The sequence below is a fragment of the Vanessa atalanta genome, chromosome 18, assembly GCF_905147765.1.
Source record: "Vanessa atalanta chromosome 18, ilVanAtal1.2, whole genome shotgun sequence".
Taxonomy (NCBI): domain Eukaryota; kingdom Metazoa; phylum Arthropoda; class Insecta; order Lepidoptera; family Nymphalidae; genus Vanessa; species Vanessa atalanta.
In genome coordinates this window covers 7,396,077-7,414,422 of record NC_061888.1, presented here as the reverse complement: position 1 = coordinate 7,414,422, position 18,346 = coordinate 7,396,077, and the positions used below count along the sequence as shown (strand labels likewise).

The 18,346-nt window shown below is 32.8% G+C and overlaps 1 protein-coding gene across 1 annotated transcript; it reads right to left on the bottom strand.

Annotated features, from left to right (window-relative positions):
• Positions 1-1,725: 1,725 nt before the first annotated feature.
• On the bottom strand, positions 1,726-3,487 carry LOC125070831 (silk gland factor 1). Its single transcript, XM_047680816.1, has one exon. It carries the CDS (start codon positions 3,449-3,451, stop codon positions 2,399-2,401), a length of 1,053 nt encoding a protein of 350 aa, XP_047536772.1. The 5' UTR covers positions 3,452-3,487; the 3' UTR covers positions 1,726-2,398.
• Between the last annotated feature and the right edge of the window lie 14,859 nt (positions 3,488-18,346).

The following is an 18,346-nucleotide window of genomic DNA, read 5'->3' as shown; positions in this document are numbered from 1 at the left end:
CTATGACGTTCATTGAGTGATGACGTAATGTACGCCTTTTTTTGTTTCGACTTGTGAGAATAATCAATCGGTTGATATTTTTCAATGGTCATCATTGGAATGGTATGAGTAAAATATACAATTTTTAAATTGAATAACAAACATATAAAGATACATTTTTGGTTTATTCCAGCTATGTATATATATAGATAGTTGAAGTGTTCGGCTTTGCTCTACTAAATACATGTATTATACATGTAAAACTTTCTTGATTGATCACTCTAGTTTAAAAGATCTAAGCGTACAGACGCGGAAAGCGACTTTGTTTCATACTATATAGAGATAAACTCGAATATTTTACACATAAGTACCACACAAGTACTACTCTTCATTGACATTTCGCCGTAAGCAGTTCAACCTTCGACTAATCAAAAAAAAAAAAAAACGAATTAAAAAAAAACATCAAATATTTTTGTAAACTTAATTTTATTAACTCTGGAACTAACAGATGATATTACAAGTTACCTATCTAGATTCGAGTATACATATGTATTTATAGCTACAAGGATGAATTTAGCATGACTAACTGTTTTACGAAGCCTTCGGCAAACGTACGTGATTTAAAATACACGATAACACTCTACTAAAGACTTATATTACATAATATATATAAAAATATGTATGTAGTGAGTATATTTTTTATATATATATATTATTAATTATCTAAAACTATTTGAACCACAAAGTCAAATGTTGGCATCTGTTGTGATTTTAAATGATAACAGTTTTTTAAACGTAACTACCTAGACACCGATTTAAGAAGAAATTTAAATGATTATCAAACATAATTCATATATATTTCAAGATATAAGCATAGTCTTATTTCCAATGACATCACTTTAACTTTATTTCACACTTATTTGATATATATACTTGGATTGAATCTATACTTAATAGGAGGTCACATACGAGGCTGCCGCGTTACACGTCAAGGTAACTTAGCTTGTGAAGGCTATGATATAGTAGCTTATACTTTTAACACATAATTGTATACCAGTTACATTGACGTATTAATATAATTCGATATTCAAAATAAAAAATTAACCAATCACGACACGACCGACGTGGATTTGACTTTAAGATTAAATTAATCATTTATCCAAGTATAAAATAAAATTGCTCATAGTTGACTGAGTTTCTACTGTTATTCAATGTCACTCACGTACATTTGCCGAGATATATTAACACCTTATATATATATTAAAAATGCTAAATTGACACTTGCATATAAATATATATATGAATGTATGAAAGCTTAGATAGGTACCCATTTAGACCAAACACCTTTACTTAGAAGTCATAATATAACTTAACACTATATGTACACTTAACTATTCCTAAATGCGATGGTCTTAGGACAATAATTCCGTTTTTCCTATCTATTAGAATTAAATTTAATTTTTTTACACATTTGTTACACAATTGCACTGATCATTCGATATGAAATAACGTCTCGCACATCCTTATACCAAATCTCGATATATTATTTACAATACGATATAACTATGTGAATAAGTTATGAACTAAATTGGTATAACAATTATCTGAAATAAATCTAAAATTTAAATAGTTACATTTATTTACATATATTTTATTTTAAAACTCAATTATAACTAATAAGTTTTATACGATTATTAATTCGTTTAATATTTTATATGACTATCAAATATTACATAACATTTTCGATTTCAACTCTCAGCGATCCATTGTGAAATCGAAGTCAAATAATTTGAATACAAAAATGTTTAAACAAAAGATTTCAACGCGCACAAATAATCAATTTATCGGAATATCGATAGATAAAGGCGATAAGGGAATCGTATTGATCGCATTATCACTGCGATTACTTCAAGCGTTATGTCATATAGCTTATTGTTTTGGGCGGAAAAAGTTTTTTTTTTATCTAAACAATAATTCCTGAACTTCCGAGTATAATTAATCTATAAATTGTATAGATTATTATTTAATTTAAAACCGAGTATTCCTTTCATAGTTCCAATAAGATTTGGTATACGAATGGGCGTCAGTTCAGAGGACTCAGAAGGACACTTCGCGAGAGTCCCACAGTTCGAGTTAGGCCTAACTTCGCCGACGCCCGGGGCGCGAGCCACTCGTGCATCGAACATCTACTTACTAAAAATGCGCACAACGACTTTAAAACAATCGAAAAAATATGTACACAATTATTATACATGCCCCGGGCGGAGCGTACGATATCACAAGAACACAAATCACGCTCACAGTGAGTCCAAGGGGTAAAGTTAGTGAGATTAGCGATGAGTGTCGGCGCTGGTGCTTACCCGCGGCGCGGCCAGGGCGCGCTGGGGACGCGGCGCGGCGCCTACGCCAGGGGGTACTGTCACAAGGGCGGCTGCGAGTGTGCGTGGGCGTGATGGTGGTACAGCGGCGACTGGTAGTAGTTGTCAGCGGGCGCGTGCCCATATCCATAGTTCACGTCGTACATCTTCAAATCCGCCTTCGTGTCAGCACCCGGCAGCAGCCGAGTGATGCTAAACGGATGCGGCGCGGGTGCGTACCCTGTCGGCTCTTGCTTCAGGTGGGCATAGTGCTCGAGCGCCAGCGGCGTGTGTTCGGGCAGGCACAGCTCAGGCGCGGCATGCAACTGAGCCAGCAACTCGTCACGCATCTCCTTCTCCTCTCCGGGTACTGCTCCGCCGCTACCAGATTTTTCGTGACCATGTTCGCGCTTTTCATGTCCATGTCCGCCGTGGTGCGTTTGAGCAGCTTTCTGCGCCTGCCGCAGAGATTCTTTCTTTTCATCCTTAAATCGTTTCTGCCGTCGCAGGAAACAACCATTTTCGAACATATTTCCGCTATCGGGGTGTAATGTCCAGAAGGAGCCCTTGCCGGGCTTATCGGGCGTCCGCGGAACTTTGACGAAACAGTCGTTGAAAGATAATGAATGGCGAATCGAGTTTTGCCAGCGTTGCTGGTTCTGTCTGTAGAATGGAAACAGGTCCATAATGAATTGGTAGATCTCGGAGAGAGTGAGCATTCGCGATGGATTGTTCTGGATTGCCATCGTGATTAGCGATATGTAGGAGTACGGTGGCTTGGCGTGCGTGTAGGACCGACGGTAAGTCTTGTCGTTGCGCGCACGCTGCAGGGCCGAGGTTGGTGAAGCTGCTTCCTGCTCGCGGGGCAGCGTGCCGTAGGGTACGGCGCCTCCGCCGCCCATGCACGATGCCATCGTGCTCGGCGGCGAGTAGCCGACGCCCGGCGAGCCCATGCAGGATCCGCTCGCCACCATGTTGTTGGTGTAGAGATTCGGGTAAGGTTGAGCTGGCATGCAGCCCATTCCGTTCACGTAAGGTGGCGCAAGGCCCGGTGATAGCGAAGATAGCGACGCGGACGTCGGCACGTCGCCGTACGACAGCTTCTGCGAGATCATGGCTAGCGCATCACCCGCGCGTGCACGCCGGCCAGGGGCAAACACTCGCACTGATTGAAAGAGTAAATAGAAGCCGGGGGCCCGCGCTCCCCTCCACGGCCGGCCATGGGAGCTGAGGAGGCGTCACCGGCCCGGCCACGCCCCTCGTTGCGCGCGCATTCCTCCGCCGGACCCCTGCGCCCCTCGCCCCTCGCCGCGATAGCTAGCGCGTCCGCCGCTAATAATACCGCAGCAGCTCGGAAAGATAAAAACATGAAATAATCATAAGTGCGTTAGCGGGAATGTGTAGTTGTGTGAAGCTTTGAATATCGCCTGCGGACTGTTCTTGAAATATGCGCTGAATGTCGCGATCTTTTACAATTACCTATTGCACCATTCGTGCATTAGGCGGTTAGGTAGCCTTGTTGTAATATTTTATGTGTTAAAAGTGTCTAGTAAAAAGTATCCTAAGTTACTATATTTTTCAAATTCTCGAATTAAAAATAATCTAAATTTTTATTAATTTACATTTCTTTGTAATCGCCTAAACGTGATATAACCAAGAATTTAAATAAAAGAGTTTCTATAATTGAAGTAGAGTTAAAGTATTATTAAAATAATTGCGTTAATTTTAATAATTTGTCTTTTCAATTATAGATTGAAATGAGTCCTACGCTTAATTTTTTAAAATAATATTTATGATAGAATAATATAATTAAAACATGACTAGTTTTATAATAAAATGAATAAAATTAATTTTGACTAATTAGTCATTACTTAATTAGATGAGTAATTACTCATCTTCATAAAAACTATCTTTTCTCGCCATAGGAATATTTCGTGACATCATTATTAATAATTTGATATATTTTTAAGTAACAGCAAGCGGAAGATTCTTAGGCATATCGCGAAATATCCTGGTAGTATTATAAGGAAACAAGTTTTACCGAGCCGATCGTTGTAGAAGACTCTTAGTGTTATAGTATTAGATTGAGTTAGTTGTCTAAAAGTAATTACCAACTTTAAGTATTAAATAATAGAAATTTAAGTAATTATAAAGACTCAAATATTAATATAATAAATTACGCAGTAAGCTTAACAATTAGGCTCTATTTCGATTAAGACATTTGGAACAAAGAAAAGCTTGGGAGAGCAGTAGCTTCGGTATTGGAAGATGTTTCAAATAACGCACAGGTATATAAAAAGGTAGAGCGTGCAATAGGTTGTAACAGAAAATGAGTCTGGGATGTATCTAAAAGCTGATATCACATAGTTATAATACTAAATGTATTAATGTCCGTGTAAAATTTAAACGGGCTGTAAATGCTTTAAAGAAAACATAATTCTATGCGTCGCTTTGTGTTTATGTATAACATCAGACGTATAATATCTCCTTTGAATATCCTTTGTAATCAATTTCAAATACTTTAAGCATGTGTATATTTTAAATCGATAATTAAATTGTTAGAATTCATATAGTAACTTACCTATTAAAAAAATAGAATTAATGTGTTAATGATATTCATATTTCTCCAACTTTGAGCTGTGTTCGATACGCTTAAATGATTTAACATTATTTACTTCGAATAATGCCTTCTATAGCATAAAAAATATAGGTGTATAGCATTCTTGCCACCATTCTACGCGATCAGGATTTGTACAGTAACTATTTTTAATTCATATTTGTATATATTTGAGGACTTAATGTTAAGAATTCTTGAATTATATAATTTTTAAATAAAATTAAATCGTTGATAGCAGTAAAAGTGTATCTTTTAAAATCCACCTCGACGCATATATATTTTAATAAACTTTGTACTTATTGACATACTCAGATGGAAAATAATAATATGTGCACAAAAAAAGTTTGAAATTCGTAAAAAATGGCGAATTGAAAACACTGACAACAGGTATTGTTGAAGAATAAATATCTTGAACATATAATCCCACATAAAATAAGTATGTTTAATAATTGGGACATGGGTATTGATTTGTGACGATTCTAAGTATTTTTAAACAAATGTTTGTGAAATTTTTTCATAATTATTACTGAGGTGAAATACAAACAATAAACTAAAAGAAAAGAAATTATTAGGAATAATTATTTTATATTCATTGACATTATATTTCGATCGTTAGACTCCAGTATCACTTACAAACAAGGTCATAAGTAGTATTTGTTGAATTTATAACTATTATCACTGTTAATCGATGTAAACAAAGTAGTTACTTAATTACTTGAAATTGGTAAATAACAAACTACAATATATGTTAACTACTTAATTATAATTAAACTAAAGCATTATTTTTGAGACATATATGTAAATAATAATAACAATATATATAATTATTTTTGTATTATAAAGCAATTGTATGTTAAGAACAATAAATGTAGTTACCTTTATTTTAAAAACCTATAAATGGTGTATGTTTTGTAAATTGTCCTTAATAAAAAAATAAAAAATTAAATAAATTCCATATTTCAATTTCATGCAATATTGCTTGAGTTATGTATAATCTTACACTGTTAAATAATAAAATTACATTTAATAATACGAATTTATGAATCTAATCATAAGTAAAGTAATTTTAATATTGAAAAATTCATAATAATTTAAAAGAAAAGTACTTTTCTTAACTACTTATTGTCTTTTTCTATATTTGCTTTATAAATGTATATACTTGCTTGTTTTTTATTTATTTTTTTATAATTTAAGAATTACAATTGCAATTATAAATATCAATATTAAATAATAAATAAATAAGGCATTAATATTAATTTGTTACATATTTAACAATTATTTATTTTAGAAATTTAAATAAAACTATAACATCCGTGAAATGAACATATACCTACTTATAAATATTTTTTCTCTACCTACCACACCACATCCTACCTCATCCTACCTCCTACATAAATTTGCTATAATATATAAAACCTCATAAGATGATATATGTAGGTACAATATGACTTTAATAGAGATTGTAGAACCATACCTAGTCATTTTCCTCTTTGATCTATGAATATTGTTTTAAATATTATATTATAATACTTTATTATATATTTGCATATATTAAATAAAACATAATCGAATATAATTTATATTAAATTAAGTAGATTTATATATATATATTTATATTTAATATTTTAATCTTATATATAAATATAGCTTGAAATTGAACATATAACAACAATTAATACCAAACAATTTACGACATTATCATTATCATTGTCGTTTTATGTTTTGTGAGTTTTAAGTATTATTATAAAAACAAAGGTTCACAGTTTACAAGAAATTAAGATTTTAGTATGTTTATTACCTTAAAATAAAAAAAAATCACGAAACCTAACGCCATCTCATAAATTAACCACAAACCTGTATTGGAGCAGCGTAGTGGCATAAACTCTAAACTATCCCTTTAAAAGAGTAGAAGAGGCGGTACTCTTGCCCAGCTGTGGGATATAGATGCTATGCTATATTTTAAATACTATTCAAAATAGTTAGATCGATATCATTTTATTAAACAGAAATATAATTTACAATAAATCAAAATTCTCGCTGCAGCGTCGACATTTTTATATTATTTTAACAATTGACAGTTCAAAGTGGAACTCACTCAGCAACTCGACACCGGATCCGAGCTAATGGCTGTTGCATGTACCCTCATGTAACATGAACTGCATCGGACTCATGTATTCGTATTGGATGTCTTATTTACCACGAATATACATATTATAAAACTGTAACGGGGTCGGGTATATGATTTTTTAAAGGCAATCTTTTTTAATCAATAGAGAGATACTTGACACGTTCATTTTATATTATCTGTGGTTTCATTGTTTATGTTTACCTCCCCATGGAATAGTATAAATTAAACTTAGTACGGCGATTGTTCGGCAGATTGGAACTGTATCAGGTAAATACTTATATTAAGTAATATATAACGATAGTAATATATAACGATAGTCCTATGTATAGCTATATATATATAAAGAAATTGATTGTTTTAAGGTGACAAAACTAATAGAAAATCTATACTATAGTAATTTATGTGAAACCGAAGAGATTTCTTGTTTCAAAAATTATTTAAAAATTAAACTTTTTGCCCATAGCCTACTCATTAAAAAAAGGTGATTTTTTTATTGTTTATATATTTGGCGCTACTACTCGTGAGTTGAATGAACTCTTAAATATCTTATAAACTAATTATATATAATAATAATCATTATTTTTGTTCTTATTGATTGTACCTTAAGACCTAATAAAATATACTGCTTAATTGCTACGTATGCAAATATTTTCAAACCTTACACTTTTCAAATCTTGTATTGCTTGAGCAAATTTTTAATTTACCCAAAATGATTTTACTAGCAGAAATAAATATCCAATCTTAAAGTAGAACGCAGTCTTTTCATATAAATGTTACCATTGTAAAAGTAACGAGCTTGGAATCGAAATTGCGCTTGTATTACACTAGTCGGCTTATCCGTTATACAGGTATAACACGGAGACGTTCTTTCACGATGGAATTACATAATTCGAATCTCAAATTCGATAAAATGAGAAATGAGAATGTTAATGTTAATGTGAATGTTTTGTCTTTGTGTGAGTCGTGTGTATTGTAGCCGACGGCTTAAGATGCAGCACATTGAAGATATAATATCCTTCAAATTTTTTTACTATTTATTAAATTTTAAATTTTTACTGAAACGTAGGTTTTATGAGATTCTTTTTTTGTGCAGAATTTCAAAACAGATCGTATTAACCATTAAGAAAGGTTTTTTGTAATTCATCTTCTAAGGGGGATGAATTGATAGAGGATGAATGAAAGATCGGTGTATTTCTGTATATAATGTTTCCTATATATAAAAAGTCCAATCGGACCTTTAAATTTGGAGTTCTAAATTTGTATATACAATTAATTACATCCTATTGGATGGTAGATAACACCGTAACAAAAATATAAGGTTTAAAAGAAAACCAAAATTAACTTGTTTTATTCCAGTGTCTAGTTATTCAACTACAAGAATTCCCCAGAAAACAGTTCCCCTTAATCCAAAGAAAATAAACAAAAAAAGCTTTTGTCTACCAGACACAGATTTGTGAGCTCACAAATCAGTTAAAATATTATTAAAATACTTTTTATATACTTTACATTTTGGCACTACTGAATATCTGAATCACGCTATCAATATTTTTAATTATAGTTGATATATATACAATCACGTAATTCAATTAAGAAGAGTTATCTTTTAGCTACTTATGCTTTGTCAATTTTACGAATTATCGCGACACAATTATGATATATATAGACTAAACAAACACATTGCTATGAATTGAACGAAATTGTTGGTACACAAAGCACAATACTAACTATGATTGCATATGTTAACGTCACTAATAATATATATATATATAGAGCCGAGATGGCCCAATGGTTAGAACGCGTGCATCTTAACCAATAATTTCGGATTCAAACCCAGGCAAGCACCACTGAATTTTCATGTGCTTAATTTGTGTTTATAATTCATCTCGTGCTCGACAGTGAAGGAAAATATCGTAAGGAAACCTGCATGTGTTTAATTTCAACGAAATTCTACCAAATGTGTATTCCACCAACCCGCATTGGTCCCCCGCTCCAAGACCTTCTCCTCAAAGGGAGAGGAGGCCTTAGCCCAGCAGTGGGATATTTACAGGCTCTTCATTGTATATATATATATATATATATATATATATATATATATATATATATATATATGGACTATTGAACATACTAATGAAAATACATGACATAATATGTATGTTATTATGTACTTAAACAAAAGCTATTAATTAAATCTAATTAAAACATTCGTGCTACAAGAATTATAAAAGAAGTAGACTTAACGAAAATCATTTTGACGTCAGGATCACTGGCAGCTGACGGTACGTATTAGACAGGACACGAAACATAGGTACGTATTATCAAAAACAAACAAAACAATTAATAAAGCAAACAGTCAGACGTCTTGGTAACTCACAACGCTAATTAGTCTGCTTCATAATGGCAAAAACAACAAAATACTCCACCACTGCATTTTCTTTTATAAATAGACTTACTTTGTTACTAATTGACTGTTTATGCTTTGAATTTCATTCTGATTGCTATGTATTTTATTATTCCCTAGACGTGTTTATATGTACATAACTAATTGCAGCACGCGATTTCGCCCGTGTTTTTGGAGTTGGGCGTCAGGTATAAAAAAGCAGCCTATGCCTTTTCTGTGGGCTCATACTTGCTTCATATTCATCAAATAGACGTTAACTTTCGCTTTTATAGTGTTAGTCTAGTGTTCGCTCAGTGGCCGAAATTCGATCGCAACCAGTATTCAAAAATTAAGGTAAACTTGGACATGGAAGTTTGAACATTTTTGTCAACTCCTATTTCCAAAATTTTTTAAACGCTAATTTTGATTTTAATTGACCTCATTGGCCACAAAACAAAAAAAAAGTTGACAGGGATTGTTAAAAAGTAAATAATAATAATTCAATCATAATATAGGAACTTATATAGGGACAAAGGTATTGTTGGGATTTCCAGCAGTCAGTATATTTTTTAACTCAGTCAATAACTCATTTCGATTGTCAATTTTATTTCAATTTTAAATATTGCATTGAAGATTTATTTAATATATTAATAAAGAAATATCAAAAGTTGACATAATTTATTTATATGTATTACAAAATGAAATAAATAAAACTTACTGAATCTTTAATTGAAAAGTAGTGTGCCAGAATTTGCACTGTGTCAAAAATACGATACGATACGCAATTGTAATATGTACAATTGTACATGTATGTACTATGTATATGTATGTACTTGTAGCTTATGTATATTCATAATTAACTCTTTCCTTAGTCCATTTTCTCTCAACGCAAATTATATATTAATATCTTAGACTATATCTTGAACCCTAGAAATTACCATATAAGTATTTCTGTTTTAATGTATTTGACTTTTAAGGGATTAAATGGGCAATGAGGGATTCTACGATAATAAGCTTGCTTACAAACACAGGCGGACGGACGAGCATATGGGCCACCTGATGGTAAGTGGTTACCACCGCCCACACACAAAGGCGCTGTAAGAAATATTAACCATTCCTTACATCACCTATGCGCCACCAACCTTGGGAACTAAGATGTTATGTCCCTTGTGCCTGTGATTACACTGGCTCACTCACCCTTCTAACCGGAACACAACAATACAGTGTACTGTTATTTGAAAATCTGTGTTAAATCTTTACCCTGGCACTTAAAAATATATAGACAAAACAATAGTAATTACAATTGATTAACGTAGCAAAGAATTTTAAAACCTTTTACTAAAATAAAGGTTTATTTAATATTAATAATTCACGAGTCTCCAACAAACGATACACACTAAATACATGTTCTTAAGTTCTCTTTCTTTCATGGGTACAAGTTGTGTGCTCCTTCATTTATAGGAGACCACAGCATGCACTAAGCTTAAGCATATATATATATATATATATATATATATATATATATATATATTAAATACAATTAAGACAAAAAGTGAAAAAAAATATACATAGCAGTAAAAAACGAACATGAAATTAAGAATAGCTTATTCATTAAACTTTTTTTTTTGTGATAGGTTAAAAGTTTAGCTAGACACGCTTTGAATTTGGGCAAACTGTAACGATGAATATCGAGATCATTATTATTCCTAGAAAGTATGCTATATTGTCTACAGAACTTTGGAACAGCAGCGTTATGGCCTAAGTTTGATTGAAATGTAGGAATATTAAATAAGTTATATGATTTTATACGGAGCATACGAGAAGGAGCATTAACTTGAATCTTTTGCAACAGATTACGACAATCTATGACTCCATGTACTATTTTGTGCTGAAATATCTACGATTTATAAAAGAGGTCATGAGAAAATATTTAAGTCTGTGATGATCGTGATGTTTTTAGCCTGTAAATCGCTGTAAGAGAGATGAGAGAACTTTTTCTAATTTATTAATGTGGACATCTTACTGTGGATTTCAAATAATGCTATTGTATTCCAGTATGGGAAGAACTATAGTCGTGGATATTTTACTTTTGGTAGAATTATTCTTGAAGTCCTTCATATTACGGAGTATAAAACCAATAATTTTAAATCCCTTAGATACAATATTAAATATATGTATGTCGTATCTCAGTTTAGAATCTAAAGTAACTCCAAGGTCTCGTATACAGTGCAATGGTAAAATTTGTTGTTTGTTAAAATAATATTTGTTTGGCTCAGCTTTTATATTGCGAGTAAACTGTATGTAGTGACATTTTTTATATTAAGTATCAAATTATTAGCGCTACACCAAATCTCCAATCTGTTTATATCTTCTTGAAATTTAATTACATCAGCGTTTGTAACTATAGGCTTCATTAATTTTAAATCATCGGCAAATAAGAAATAGCTTGCGTGGTGAAAACATGTAGTGATGTCATTAATAAATACATTATAAATAATTGGTCCGAGATGTGAGCCCTGTGGAACGCCTGACACCACTTCAAAGATATCAGAACAATGACCACTAATGACAACCTTATCATATAATATCATATCATAATATGATAATCTTTTCAAAAACTTTGCCTAATGTTGAAAGTAAAGAGTTTGGTATGTAATTAATAACAAGACGCTTTTCACCATCTTTAAATATGGGGAGCACCAAAGCACCAAACCACCATTGCTCTGGAAATACTCCATCTTTTAAAGAACGATAAAAAATTTAAGTAACGGGTAAGGCTAGCGCTTTAGCACATCTTTTTATAAAGACCGGTGGAAAAGTAATTTGTTCATTTTCATGTTTCATTGTCATTATTATCAGAGCTATTCTTCGTGCTAGTGCTAACAATTTCAAGATGGTTGCAATTGTCAACATCATCCTGATTTCTATCTCGGTGATTATGGTAGTATCCGGACCAGCTCCGCCCAAAAATCAAGTCTTCACTGGCAGCTTGCTTGGGTTGCTAACAGATTCGAGATGTTTGCTCTGTGTATTGAACTCTCAGGTTTCTATAGAAAAAAAATCTCAGGAGTTTATTTGGCTTTCCAACAATATTTTTAGATCAACCCTCTTCCCCCTTTCTCTCTTTTAATGGTCATTCTTTCAATAGCAGATTTTGGATGCAGGTATTTGTGTTTAGTTAATGAGGTTCTTGTTTTAATTTGTAAGTGAGATATATCTGTATTGGTCCATTTAATTATAGCAAATGAGTAAGTCAGTATAGGAAGTGCGTAAGTATTAAGAGCCTTAAACAAATTTCTAGAATTAAGTTTCTGTCTACATATTATATTTACTTTTCTTAGATATTCTGATGTAAGTTCTTTTTTAATTTGTGTATGATTTATATATTTAATGCCTAGATACTTATATGTGTAGTTTATGTCCATACTTGCCATTGAAAAAAGACAAAATCCTAAATTTTGACATCGAGAATTATCCTGTTAAAGGCTTCACGCATTAGCGTCGTTGAACAAAGGGCCAAAGATACCTTGACCGCATCCATCCTAACGAGATAAGCCAGGTACATAAGCTCAGCAGCATCAATAGCATCACGTATTCATTCACAACAATCACATTGTCACTATTGTTGCTAAGATCGAACTAAAATTGACGTGAGAATTTGCAATTACGAATCAAATCCCTTCCGAGTCATCGCCCTGTCGTTTGCATTGACGCAAAATTGTTTATTATTATCGATAGATTTATTTTGTTAAATGTTTGAATTAATTCAATTTTGATTTGATTTTAATATAATGTCATTTGAATATGACGTTCTCAGTGTTCGAGTAGTGTGAAAACCGGTGTAGGTTTTCATGGGTACGCCACTCCGAGGTCCCGGGTACGATTCCCGGCCTAGTCGATGTAAAAAAAGTTTTTTATTTTTCTATGTTGTCTTAGGTCTGGGTGTTTGTAACGATTACGATAGACTATTTGATCAATGTAAGGAAATTTATTGTGAGTGACTAGATTCGATCCCCACGAATCCGAAGTAGTATCATATTTGGGGTACATGTCAGTCACCTCCTCGTGGTGTACTCTGGGCAACGGGGCCGGCTTGATCTTGCTCGTCGGCCACGGCTAAGACTGGCGGGAGCGATGCCGCGGGGCTGCTCCTGATACGTCCCTGATCGGCATCAGGGTGGACCATGTGAGTGGCCTCGTTGGCTGCCGCTGGTGGGGTCGCGGTTGCATGCCCTTGGCGATCCCATGGCCTCACCACTCAGCGGCATGGTGGAAACCTGAGGATGGTTTTAGTGGGTAGGACAGGGCATTGAGCATGAGCGTGCCCTGGCACGGGGCATTAGATTCCGGTTGAGTCCCACATACCCGTTCCAGTCCCCCGACCGAGCGGCATGCGTAAAGGCATTTCCTCCTCGTAAACAAAAAAAAAAGGTCTGGGTGTTTGTGGTACCCTTGTTACTTCTGATATTCCATAACACAAGTGCATTAGCTACTTACATTGGGATCAGAGTAATGTATGTGATGTCCCATATTTATTTATTTATATGAAAAAAATATTAGACGGGTTTATAGAAGTCGCTCTATAGGGTTCACTAAGTAGCATTATAGATATTGTATTTGTTTGTATTTCAAATTTATAATTAACATTAATATTAATTATCTGTAAAATTAATCTTAATTAATCAATAACGAACGAACGTTTCTCCGGTGGTAATCACTGTCCATCAGGTGAGCCTCCCGCTCGTTTGCCCCCTATAACATAAAAAAATTATATGCCTTAAAATCTAAGTATTTAAGTAGTTAATGTCTAGAAATAAAATTATTATTGTTTCGAAATGTAGACTATATTCTGACATAATTTTAAGGACAAATCACTAGCAATATTATATATAAGTGAGTTGTCCTTTTTTTTCATTGTTACTTTTGGTTCAAACTCAAACTAAAAGTCAAATTCAATTCAAATAAAAGCACTTCACTTACTTATTGATGGTCAAGTTAAACACTTTTACTTACTATTACTGTCTGATATAAATATATTTTATATGATTATCATTATTATTTATCATTAATTAATTTCTGTAAAAAAATATACGCGTCAAGCGGTTCCACAATAACTTGCATACAATATGTACTTATGTATATTAGCCCATAATAAGTAATCATTTAGACATAAATATTTAATGTACCTGATACCAGTTGATGTAAAAATGTCAAAAACAATAATTTTAGTAAAAAAAAACTTCAACTTGAAATCGTAAAAATTATCAATCTGCAGCGACGAAACGTTTTTATAAAGCATATTTCCCGAGAGCCCACACACCAAGCCCTTTAGCCATATAAGGTTTATCCAAAACCAGCAAGTTCGGACAAACGATAGCTTAATCTGATCGACCACTAAAAAAATATTATATTATAGCACTGTTATTTATCAAGCTATCGGACAAAATGCTTATTATATTTTTTTCAATAATCAAATTAACAAAAGTTTGTTGCTAGTCGCTTATATGAGTTGTATTTAATTAATTAGCATAAACAAACAGACATCTAGATATAGAGATAATAAAATGCCGTTTAGTTTATGTGTTCAATATTTAAGTAATTGAAAAAATCAAAGTGCAATATGTCTTGAAGATATATTTACTATGACGCTCTGCTTCCAGTGGTTGTGCGACTTAACGCTCCCACGGCACACCATTAGGCCGCTGTTGAATCAGCGCCCAGATCGCGACCAACTAACTAAATTCCCCACTTTTATGTGAGAATTGCCAGAAAAATCGTGTTTCATCCCAGTGCTATAGTTAAATACCTGAAACTCAAAATTCGACAAAAAATACGTATATTTTTTCTTTTTTCCAAATTTTCTTATTTTCCAAAACCAAGTTATGCTTTATATATTACCAGCGACAACAGACGAGTTCATACAATTATTATATATTCTGGAATAACATATCGATTATGTCCACCTGTGTTATGAATTATTTAATTATTTTTAATTTATTACCCTGGCTTATTATGAATATTGATGAAATAATGTTACTAATGGGGTGAATGGTTACGGAGACTACGTCCGACGTCAAAATTACCTCTCCCAACATCTATGAGAGCCGATACTTTTGCTCATTACGAATACACTTACTTTTGTTCATTAGGGATAATACCAGTAAGAGTAACTTATAATTAAATTAATTAGTCACGTACTTAAGTAAATCTTTAACGGAATGTCAGTTCAATATCGTCAGAATTATTATGTTGATCACAACGCAAATAGTTTTATTCCGTACAGTGGCCCACTCGGCCATTCTGTACATACTTCACACGAGAGCCACTCGCCGTACACACGCGTGATACATGTTTAAATCGAAACGAATTTATTTTACAAATAATATATATAAACGGTCGTAAGACCACAGTTATTTTACCAGTTTATCTGATTCGTTCGACTTATGCCTAGCATAGAACTGCAGATCCCGAGGCCAATCAAAACTATTGAGTTCTTCTATCAAGACATTCTCAGTATCCATTCGATTATTTATGGATAAGATTATTGAGAAAGATGATGACTATATGTCAATACAGTGAGCAGTTAAGTTAGACGCAAGTAAAACTGCGCTCAGTATCAAGATTACCCGAGAAGTTCTAGAAGCAATTTGTAAATTTACTGAAAAGAGACTTGTACCTCTTGTCACCTCTTCTGATCTGAAACTATTCCTTAATAAAAGCAAAAAGCAGGATGCAGGAGCAGCTGTATGATGTTTACGGAGAAATAAACTATGCACGTTAATCCAAATAATACATTTTTTTACTTTTGACTAAGTATTTTGTATTATGTTTACCCTATCGTATGTTATTAATACAAGTGTACTTCACAACGAATTAAAAGTAAATCGCCCGTTGTTGCCAGCTTATAAACTTTGTTTTTAGTCAAATCAACAACCATAACACGTACAAATGAAATTAAATCTGAATAATCAAATTAACAATTATTTTAATTAATTGAAATAAATACTTATGGTAACATTAGTATATTGTTAATGCCATATCAAGTGTGGTATCTAAAATGTTACGTCCCTTGTTCTTGTAATTACTGACTGATTTTTGCTTTATTTATGTTCAGTAGAGTCTTATTTCGTCGTTCTGACCGGCGTTAGTGACTCATGAAGACTAGTGCAGAAGATATGGTGTTGCTCGTGTAAGGGCAAACACAGGTGCACTCTCTATTCCCTCCCTTTCATAATCCGATCGGACGGCAAATCGGACACGACCGGAAGGAGTTCGAAGCAATTCCAAAGTTTAGGCGATTTCCGATTTAAGTTAAATACCACAAAATTCTCTGGATTGCCACGTTGAGTTACTGGATAGAAAAAATCAGAGCATGGCGTGAGTCGCGACCCAACATTTGAACCTAGGGCTTAGGCTAACAGACATACGTGGTAGTCAATTGAATAAAATCGAATTCGCAGTCAACAGTATAATAAACTTATGCTTCATTGAAACCAATCGACACAAAAACAAAAGATATCGTAACGCAAAAGTCCACGCGTTTATAACATTGATAATATTGTTTACAAATCGTGTCACGAAAACGATATTGTTAAACATTTAATTATTAACCTTATATAAAGTATGTCGTGAAAATAATTAACACAATGTTTTAAATCATCCCGTCGAAAAATATTTTTCGGGTTTTCCAACTCCGTGGGTGGTCCCATCATGGCACTTAGCGTGTCACACAAAAAATACTACCAAAAAATATGAAAATATTAATTTTATAACAGGTAGAGTTAGATGTGGACATACCTGTAGATTTTTTTTGTTATATATTAATAGGTACGTTTATATGAAACTTTCCATACTTTGAATATAATATATACATATATACTAAAATATACATTATATGTTTAAAGTTAATAATTAATTAGATACTATTCACACTTTAAGATGAAAACTTATTATGCCGATTCTAAACGGTCATTCATTTATACAAAATTAAAAATTTAGTAAATTATAAAACATATTCCGGTATAAATGTGCTTTATTTTCTAATATCAACTTAATGTTATTACAAATGTATGACTACTTGCAGATTTGTAATATTCTTATAACGTCCTAAAACTAAATTTAAACACTAGTCCAAAACTATTACGAGGAAGATCCACTCTATTCTCACGGAGTACAATGTTTTCCTAGGTCAGGTATGGTGCGCCTGCGCAGGTACGATGAAAGCCCCTCTCCCCGCCCCATGTTAAGAGCTTGTTTCCTTTACTTTTTCAGACGATAATGAAATAACATTTCGTTTAACGTCGGTAATACGTGCCCGTGGGTATGTTGAATGAAATAAAAAAACTTGACGTTTGCGTTTTTTTACTTAAAATATTTGTTATGATATTTATTAAAATCTTAGCACGTCAAATATCAATGGAATTTAATGTATTTATTGTACGTTAGTCACGAATTCCAATTTTCACGTGATTTATAGCTTTGCTTACAAGTGAAATATAAATAATAAAATTTACTAATCAGTACAGAATCAAATCTAGGAAGTGACTCTTAACCTACTTCTACTATTACTAAGATAAATTTGAGATTTCAATTCAACGATCTGGTACTTTGATCTTATCTGTTGATAGAGTTGAAGGGGGACGACTATAAGTAATCAATATGGGTATTAGTTAAACCCTCGACTTTATTATTTAAGAGAATCTGGTCATTTGATCAATTTTGATGAGTCCCGTACAAAATATTAAAAATAATGTTTTTTTTTTTTTTAATGTGAATTGATTGTAATTTTGTAGGAGATTTTCTTATTGGGGTAGTTATATAAGGCTTCGCACAGATACAATATATTAATAAAGAAAATATATTCTATGTTATATATGAGACGTTAAGAA